The sequence below is a fragment of the Cyprinodon variegatus genome, unplaced genomic scaffold (genome assembly GCF_000732505.1).
Source record: "Cyprinodon variegatus isolate N-32 unplaced genomic scaffold, C_variegatus-1.0 Scaffold465, whole genome shotgun sequence".
Classification (NCBI taxonomy): Eukaryota; Metazoa; Chordata; class Actinopteri; order Cyprinodontiformes; family Cyprinodontidae; genus Cyprinodon; species Cyprinodon variegatus.
Window position 1 is genome coordinate 163,458 of NW_015150918.1, and position 9,208 is coordinate 172,665.

A 9,208-nucleotide genomic window follows, 5' to 3' on the forward strand; every position below is an offset into this window, starting at 1 on the left:
CGCAACACTATAATAAACTGAGACGTCATGGTTTGAAATCATGCATTGCACGGAAGGTTCCCCCGCCTAAATAAGACGGTCAAGGCCCGTCTTAAGTTTGCCAATGACCGTTTGGATGATCCAAAGAAGTCATGGGAGAAATATGGTCAGATGAGACCAAAATAGAACTATTTGGTCATAATTCCACTAATCGTGTTTGGAGGAAAAAGAATGATGAGTACAATCCTAAAAACACCATCCCCACTGTGAAGCATGGGTGTGGTAGCATCATGCTTTGGGCTGTTTTTCTGTACATGGGATAGGGCGACTGCACTGTTTTAAGGAGAGGATGACCACGGTCATGTATTTCAAGATTGGGAAACAACCTCCTTCCCTCAGAACACTGAAGATGGGTGGAGGCTGGGTCTTTAAACACAACAATGACCCGAAGCACACAGCAACCAGGAACGAAACAATCAAGGAGTGGCTGTGGAAGAAGCATATCAAGGTTCTGGCATGCCCTAGCCAGTCTCCAGACCTAAACCCAATAGAGAATCCTTGGAGGGAGCTCAAATTGGGTGTTTCTCATTTACAGCACAGCAACTTGATCTAAAGAAGATCTTTGAGGAGGAGTGAGCCAAAATCCCTCCTGCAGTGTGTGCAAACCTGGTGAAAAACTACAGGAAACGTTTGACCTGTGGAATTGCAAATAAAGGCTACTGTACCAAATATTAACATTAATTTTCTCCGGTATTCAAATACTTATTTGCAGCTGTATCATTCAAATACATAGTTAAAAAATTGTGATTTCTGGATTTTTTTTTTTTTTTTTAAGATGTCTCTCAGAGTGGACATACGCCTATGATGATGATTTCAGACCCCTCCATCAAGTGAGAGAAGTTGCAAAATATGAGTTATTTTTTAAATATATTCTTATAATACTTATTTTCTGTAAGTAATGAGGATACATCTCACAAATAAACAGTGAATGTCAGAGAGGAGCTTATAGTTTCATCTGAGTCCCTTCAGAGGGAGAGGTTGATGCTTATACTTGTTTCCAGCAGATGATTGGGGACGCTGGCTCTGCTTCTGGTTTCCTCCACCAGCTGGCTCAGGGGCAGAGGCGTCCCCCTCCTGTGAGGTTCCGAGAGCCTCAGCGAGCCAGACGGGGCTACCTCCATCCTGGCAAAAGGTCAGCTCCGGTTCCCCATGAGAGAGGTGGCAGAAGGCTGGAGGGGAGTCAAGGAGATTGCTGTGTGCCGAGATATAATAATGCTGGAAAACCAGGAAATGAGGAAAGAAGATGTAGCGAAGCAAGAGTTCATTAGAGAAATTTGCTGCACAACATCTATGTTTTTGAAAAAATAAATGCAAATATTCCAAATTAATGCATAGCAGATAGTTCTACTCTACAGAAGCACAAAACAGCAGGGAGGAGGGATGAGCATTTAGATAGAGGAAATTATTGATGGAGGGAAAAGGGGTAAGTATTTAAAAAAAGATGGGAAGAAGGGGAAGATTATATAGAGATGGGTGGAGAAAAAGAAGGAAAGGGGAGTAAAATAATAAAGTGGTAAGGAATAAACAAAGGAGGCAGGGTAGGAAAGGAGAGAGAACAGAGGGAAGGAAGGAATGAAGCGAGAAAGGAAGGAAGGATTGGTGAATAATTGACAAAAGAAAAAGTTTGAACTATGAACGTTTTCTGTAGGAACCCCACAGTCTTGAATCTTATATTTCTAAAGATAAAGTCTGCTTTACCAGATTTAGACTGTTAAATTAAGTTAAATTGTAATTAACCGAGACAAAAGTTTAAAAAAAAAGATATTTCAGAGCACAGAATTTAAAAACAGTTAAAGGTTAACAATTAAAAGTGAATTAAAAACCAGAGTTTTGGCTTCTTGAAAGACAGAGGCTAATTTTGTTGAATGTTCCTACCGGAGCTGTGACGCCTAAACGCCTCTATCTCTCGTTGTTTATGAAACGAGGCAAACTAGGCGCCTGCGTTACCATGGTGACCGGGAAGGGGAGGGGGGGCGCTGCGCGGTAAAGTTCCATCAAGTCCAAATACTCAGGCCGGAAATACGCGTAAAACGTTTCAAAGTAAGAGCCTCAATATGTCAATTAACGTTCTTTTCTAGTGTTTAAATGAAATAATAATTATAATAATAACAAAAAATACGGAAAATATAGTTTTAATATCTATTTTCAATAACACCACATAATTCTGCTGTACATTTATTATTTTTTTTTTTTACATTTAACCTTTATTTAACCAGGGGGAAAAAATCCCATTGAGATTAAAAACCTCTTTTTCAAGGGAGTCCTACCAAAGAGGCAGCAAAGTTACATAAGAAACATATATACATTAAAATAAATGACAGGTACATAAAAAAAACATATCAAGAAAAACAATTTACCTATTTATAAACCAATATCATGATTTTATTTTGAAATTGAATGGAGCTACAGTGATGTTGGTATTTCTTTTTTGCCCTGCCCATTACAATATAATGTTTGATCTTAAGGGCCCATATATCAGCTGCATATAACAGCAAGGATGTTGTTTTTTATTCAGATCAGCTATGCGGCTTGGAGTCTGGACCTAGATGGGTTTCATAGAGGGAAAAGGGAACATCATGCAGAAAGTTGGGCTTATTGGGGTGCTGCTTTTACACCAGGTAAAGAGAAGAACACTTGTTTGATTTTATTCCATGAGAATACAAAAAAAAAAACAGAATGGTATTCTATTTTACAGGGTAGAACATCATCAGGTTGCTATCCTCACATGAATCTTATTAAAGATGAACAAAAGTGCATGAATGATCTAATACTGTTGAAGGAGCAAAAAGCAAAAGGTAAGTTAATACAGCTTTTGCATTTTTTTTTTATTCCAAAATGTTCACATGTGTAATTTTTGACAAAAATAACTTCCTTTTTTTCAGATTTGAATCTAACATATCACTGAGATGAGTTTAATGTTTAAAATTGGGCCTTTACAGAATTATAATGCTATGTTTTAGTGACAGCTAGTGGTCATCTAATAACACGCACACTGATATTTACCCTGAAATAAAATAAGGATTTTATTGCATGTTTAATTTTAATTGAATCCATTCATTTTTTTCTCATCAGTTTTTTTTAAAGCCTGCTTTATCTCTTGCAGAAAAAAATAACATGAAACCTGTCGTTCTTGTTTTATATGTTTAGTAAACAGCAGTGTGCACTGCAAGGGAATGTGGGACACCTTGCACTGCTGGCCACCTGCCTCTTTGGGGGAAACCGTCTCCCAACCATGCCCGGATTTCTTTAATTCAGAAGGTGTGAGACGCAAGCACGATGACGCACATTAAAAAACACTGCCACCCATTATCTGCACCACATCACGCTGGTTAATTATTTCCCTAAAAAACTAATTTGTCTTCTAAGGGAAGCGAGACTTTTTCTTCCTCTTAGGATCTCTATCCAAACAGCTGTGTAAAGCCTATGTAAACAAACGACTGGGTAACATGTAAGAGTGCTGAGTGTTGGAAGATAAAGATAATAAATTTTCAAAAAGGCAGGAAGTTTATCTAGCAATTTTTCTCGGTAATATGTAGTCTTTGTCACATCAAGCTGATCACTTAGGTTCGCTACCCTGAATAAAGATGTAATACGCCACTCATTCCTTTTCTTTTATATATATTTCTGCAGAGCTCCTCTTTGCAGGCAAAAGGAGAAAGGAAGCAGTGATTTTATTGGTATTTTGCAGGTAAAGTGCAGCGCAACTGCACAACTAATGGGTGGACAGACCTTCTCCTCCCATACGAGGATGCCTGTGGCTATACTTTCAACGAGTCCTTCCATTTTCTGGAGGTAAGCAGTTTTATTAACTGAACACTGTGAGGTGATTATTCCATAAAGTCCGACCAGATCCGACTTTCTGTAGTCGGGCAGTAATTACATTCCCTTCCCAAACTAATAAACATAATGCTGATTAAACCTTGAGCATTTTCCATATTTTTTGCCTGCATGGAAAGAAACTCTAAATAGATATTTAATAGCATTTGCATAGTCTTACAATAAAAAAAGTCCTATGACTGTTTACAGTGCTGAGAAATATATTTACCACTTTCCAGATTTGTTACTGTTTTGCTTTTTTGTCACTAAATGCTTCAGATCAACCTAATTGAATATTATAATCATCCTTGGAGGCTAGAAGTGCAAACAGGGATTTAAAATAACTAGAAATGAATCTTAAACGTCACTGATGAAGAATATTTTCACCTGTTCCACTTTGCAGATTTGATTTAATTCACTGAAGATTTTAAAGGATAAAAGATCCTCTTGTCAGTTCCAATGTCTGAGTGTTGCTTGTATTTTAAATCTGATTAAATGGGTTAACACCTGCCACAGAAGGGTTTCATTTCCCTTTCTATATAAATCATTGATACAGCCGTGCATTAAGCCCCTCCTGGGTTCCCCGCTCTCCATTTGTCTCTCACTGTTGGGTTTTTTTTCAGACCCATAAAGGCGAATGATTATGTTTCTAATCTCTTTTTGATCTCTTTAGATTAGAGCATGCATGCGCTGCTTTAAAATATTTTTTAGCTTACTTCATGTTGTCAGAAATGGGCGTGGCTAGAGTACCATAAAAGAGCAGAAAAGGGATTTATTAATTCAGGAGGGATTTTTCGGAGCAGATATCTTTCTGCTTTAGTTTTTACTGATGTTTGAGAGTAGGAAACATTTACAATTTAGTAAAATACAAAAGAAATCTGTAAGCAGGAAAACAAAAGTTAAGTTATTCTGACTCAAACCAATGTTATTTTTTGAAACAAACTACAAATAAATTCTCATTAAACTGATCTCTTCTCAGCCCCCAGATTCTCATCTCTATTACTCCTATGTGAAAACCATGTACACCATCGGATACACCCTCTCCCTCATCACTCTTACCATCGCTATCACCATCTTCTGCCTGTTTAGGTGGGATATATTTTCCTTTTATGTCTGTTTACATGTCAGCGGATGAAAGAAAGCCTCTAAAGCAGATCTAATGTATTCTACAGGAAGCTGCACTGCACCAGGAACCACATTCACATCCAGCTGTTTATCTCCTTCATCCTGAGAGCCATCTCCATCTTTATCAGGGACAGTCTTCTCTTTACAGATGAGGAGCTCTACCACTGTGACAACTACACAGTAAGAACGATATGAACGATTCCAAGAAGCATCAGAGTGTTGGGCTGCTGAATTCAGCCTCTCTTTTTTGCGACGGTGTTCTGCAGGTGGCTTGTAAGATTGTGCTGATGTTCTCCAACTACTCCATCCTTGCCAACTACAGCTGGCTGCTGGCGGAGGGTCACTTCCTGTTTACCCTGGTGAGCCGATCCTTCTTCTCCCTGAAGAAACACCTCGCCTGGTACATCCTCCTGAGCTGGGGTACTGCAATATATCGCGTCTCACAGGTTTTGCTTTGCTTCACCTGTAAAAAAGTTCATAAACCTCCTGACTGTCTGAAAACGTACATTTTTTTTTTTTTTTTTATCACCTCACAGGTGTTCCATTTATTGTTATTGTCTGCTGGGGATGTGCTAAGTATTTCTATGAAGATGAAGGGTAAGATGCAAGAATGATTTATCAGGCATTCATCTAAATAGTAGTTTGTCATAGTTAGTAATAATCGTTTCTTATTTCCTGGCCACAGATGTTGGGAAACCAGGAAACTTGAATGGATTTGGTGGATACTGAGAATGCCAGTTCTTCTTACCATATGTGTAAAACATTTTTTCCTATTAACAAAACAAAATATAAAAAATTTGAATTTTCTTGTGCATATTTCATTGAATAAAATGGACTATTATTATGAAGTAAAGGCTAATCAAACAGCTAACACCAATGGATGGTTAGTAATCATTGGCCTTGTTATGCTCAGAGATTTAAATTTTAACTAAATGTAGACTTAAGAGCAAAACAAATCATTTTTAACTGTTGAGGGATATATTTTTATACTATAGAAAATAGACATTTTAATGCAACTAAAGCTCAAATACATGATCTGATGGATTTATTAACCAGAGGATATTTGGAACTTTAAAAGAAAAATAACCTTTACTGGGGCTATAAAGAAAATACCAAACTGTCTTGGAGCTATTTAAAATTTGTTTTATTATTCCTGAAAATATTTTAATATATATATATTTTTTAAATACTGTAAGTGCTGACTAATGCTCCATTATCTTACTTTAAATTAGTACTAGATAAATAGCTTGTTAAGCTTAGCTAATTTACAGTAGCAGCCATTCTAAATTTCCCCACTTTCCTTTGCTGGTTCCCTACAATTCCTTTTTAAACATCAGTCTTCGTACTAAAATATTCTTTCTGTCATGATTTGTGGACATTAACATCTAAAGAAGATCTGGTCAGACCCTTTAATTCAGTGAAAGGATGGAGTCTAGGTAAAAAAAATATGCACGCCCAGGAGAAGGAGCGGGTCAGTCCACTGGCTGGAGGTTGGAGGGGATTTTGTTGGAGTTGCAGGGAATCGGGCTCCCATTCGGCTTACGTTTGACTGGGAGGGGCCATTTTGAATGGCTTCTACTGTAAGTCCAGCGAAGGATCTAGTGATGCCATTAGCCTAGTTTTGTCTTAGATTTTAAAATTCAGCTTTTAGCCGATTCAGAGTAAAATTAATTAACAACTACATTCCTGCCCCCTTTTACAGTGTAAAAGTTACTTTATGCTTTTGCTATGCAATCACCTTAGAAATGGAATTTTTTTATATTTGTAATCAAATGTAAATTTATCTAAACAAAATAAATAATTGACATCAAAGATTGTTTTTTTTTTTTTGTTTTTTTTTTAGATGAAAACAATTTCCAACCAATCAAAACATGTCATTTTTGAATTTTTCCAGATAAACAAGTTTTATTCTGTTCTATTTATTTCAGGTGAACCTCATCTTTTTCTTGGGTATTTTGAGGATACTTATCAGCAAACTCAGAATGCCAGATGCACAGCGGAATGAATTTAGTCAGTATATGTGAGTTTCTTTTATGATGTATATTATTGTATAGCCATTTGATTCGTTGTTGTCTGTGTATCGTTCCTTAATTTTACCTCAGTAACTGGATGGTGGATCAAAATTAACTTATATTTGTTTGGGCTGCAAGTTTGAAAACCTGCGTTTTTTTTAATTATTGTTCTCAGTATTTGAGCAACATGGATATAACACACTTAGAAAAACATTTGATTGCAAGAACATCTTTAAGACAAAAAGGTATTTTTGTTTGAGTGATAAACCAGACTATTTCTGAGATAAAATGCTCCTGCCTTAGTAAAAACAATCAGACCCCAATCTGTTCTTGTTCAGTCAGATATGGCAGTGTAGGAAGAGAAAACATTTATAGTGTTTTCAATATAAATGATCTGTTAAGACCTAAAGATGTCTTTCTGGGAAATATTTAACTAAACTTTTGGAATGTAAAATTCTAAAACACTTAGTTTTGACTTTCTGGCATAAGGTGATAAGGACTGCTGCATTTCATTTGTATAAAACCCCCATTATAACGCAAAATGGCTGACTTTAAACTTAAAAGTGATGATAGCTGCAGAGGAAGACAAACATGACATTGCACTGCAAAAAATTGAAATCTAAATAATTTATTTTTTCTTAAAATAAGTGAATTTCTTCTTGAATTAATGAAGTAAGTGAGACAATTTGACAATTGGGCAAGACAATTTATATTTAAAATAAGAAAAAACAATTGCATTGTCTTATTTCAAGTGCATACTATCTAATTATCTCATTTTAAGAGTAAAGCACCTCATTCATCAGCAAATCATCTTATTTAACTACTCAAATTAAGGGTAAATATACATTTTTATGAAATTTTTCCATATTTCAAGATGTTTTTTTGCCGTTCGGGACGTCCCTATCCATAACTAATATCAGTAATGGGTCCAAAATAAGCCAAAAATAATGAATGAATGAATAAACATGTCAGCCTGTGTCAGATAAAAGCAAGCTGATAGAAACACTACACTACACTTCTGTCAGTTTTTGTTACATTTTTATATAAGCCATTGGTTAATAATACATGGGTCAGTTTTTCTCATACCTGTTGCTGTTCATTATTGTGCTGTTTTATTGATATCACTTAATTTAGCCTTTTTCCCAAAAGTTCAAAATGATTAAAACCATGTGTATGTATGGTTTGGGCTGATATCCTATCTGTTAAAATGGGTTTCGGTCAATACTGAAAGCTACAAAGATGAAAATTAAAAAGCTAAAAAGCAGTATTGGCTCATTCCTCGTTAGAAAACCTTGCAGGTTTTTCCAACTTGCAGCTAGAATGGCATTAATTCAACACTAACATTAATCATACTAATGAGTTATACCTTCCAAAGTGAACAGAGTCCAGAGTTTTGTTTTATAAATAAAAAAAAGGGAAGAAAAAACCTGTGCTGATAACTTTCCCTTTTTTTCAACAGGAAGCTGATTAAATCCACATTTTTCCTGGTGGCTCTCTTTGGTCTACACTGCATCCTGTTTGTTTTCTTACCAGTGGAAGTCGTAGACTCTGTGTTTAAGATCTGGACGTTTGCAGAGCTGGCGCTGTCGTCAACGCAGGTAAAACTTATTAAACTCACCCACCCAGGACTCAGGTCCACGGAAGAGGATTAGGGCCACTGAAAAAATAAAAATCAACCTCAACGTGTCAATTTGTAAAATAAATCTCAGAATTCTGACTTTAATCTGATAATTTTGGATCTTAATGTACCGGTAGATGGGAACTATGAAGAAAGAGATGTGGGAGCACTCAGCTTCCCTGACAAAGATGCGAGTTGTTTGAGAAGGCCAGTGACGCATTGGTGGAAAATGATGGAATTAGGTGATTTTTTATGTGCCTGCAGGTCCCCGGGCATGCAATGGAGAAGTTTAATAGAGGATTAAAACAAGAGAGCTAGTCTCTAAAACAGATATGGCTACGGCTTAATGCTAACATGTTTGTTAACTGCCAGAATTCGGTCAGAATTCTGAGATTAAAGCCAGAATTCTGAGATTAAAGTCAGAATTCTGAGACTAAAGTAAGAATCCTGAGATTAAAGTCAGAACTCTGAGACCAAAGTCAGAAGCCTAAAATTAAAGTCAGAATTCTGAGATTAAAGTCAGAATTCTGAGATTAAAGTCAGAATTCTGAGATTAAAGCTAGAATTCTGAGCAAAAAGTCAGAATTCTAGAAAAAAT

General features: G+C 36.3%; 2 protein-coding genes across 2 annotated transcripts in view; one reads left to right on the top strand and one right to left on the bottom strand.

Annotated features, from left to right (window-relative positions):
- Positions 1-9,208, bottom strand: part of cfap221 (cilia and flagella associated protein 221) — a 40,791-nt gene that overhangs the window by 30,662 nt on the left and 921 nt on the right. Inside the window, exon 2 of the mRNA XM_015389558.1 lies at positions 1,031-1,208. Within this exon, the coding sequence (XP_015245044.1) occupies positions 1,031-1,160 (130 nt within the window). The 5' untranslated portion in view covers positions 1,161-1,208. The remainder of the gene's footprint in view (positions 1-1,030; positions 1,209-9,208) is intronic.
- sctr (secretin receptor) overlaps positions 2,402-9,208 on the top strand; it is a 7,788-nt gene continuing 981 nt past the window's right edge. Inside the window, exons 1-11 of the mRNA XM_015389553.1 lie at positions 2,402-2,657; positions 2,735-2,834; positions 3,187-3,297; positions 3,728-3,831; positions 4,835-4,944; positions 5,028-5,160; positions 5,247-5,400; positions 5,517-5,577; positions 5,666-5,735; positions 6,909-7,000; positions 8,452-8,590. Coding sequence (XP_015245039.1) covers positions 2,586-2,657; positions 2,735-2,834; positions 3,187-3,297; positions 3,728-3,831; positions 4,835-4,944; positions 5,028-5,160; positions 5,247-5,400; positions 5,517-5,577; positions 5,666-5,735; positions 6,909-7,000; positions 8,452-8,590 — 1,146 coding nt within the window. The 5' untranslated portion in view covers positions 2,402-2,585. The remainder of the gene's footprint in view (positions 2,658-2,734; positions 2,835-3,186; positions 3,298-3,727; positions 3,832-4,834; positions 4,945-5,027; positions 5,161-5,246; positions 5,401-5,516; positions 5,578-5,665; positions 5,736-6,908; positions 7,001-8,451; positions 8,591-9,208) is intronic.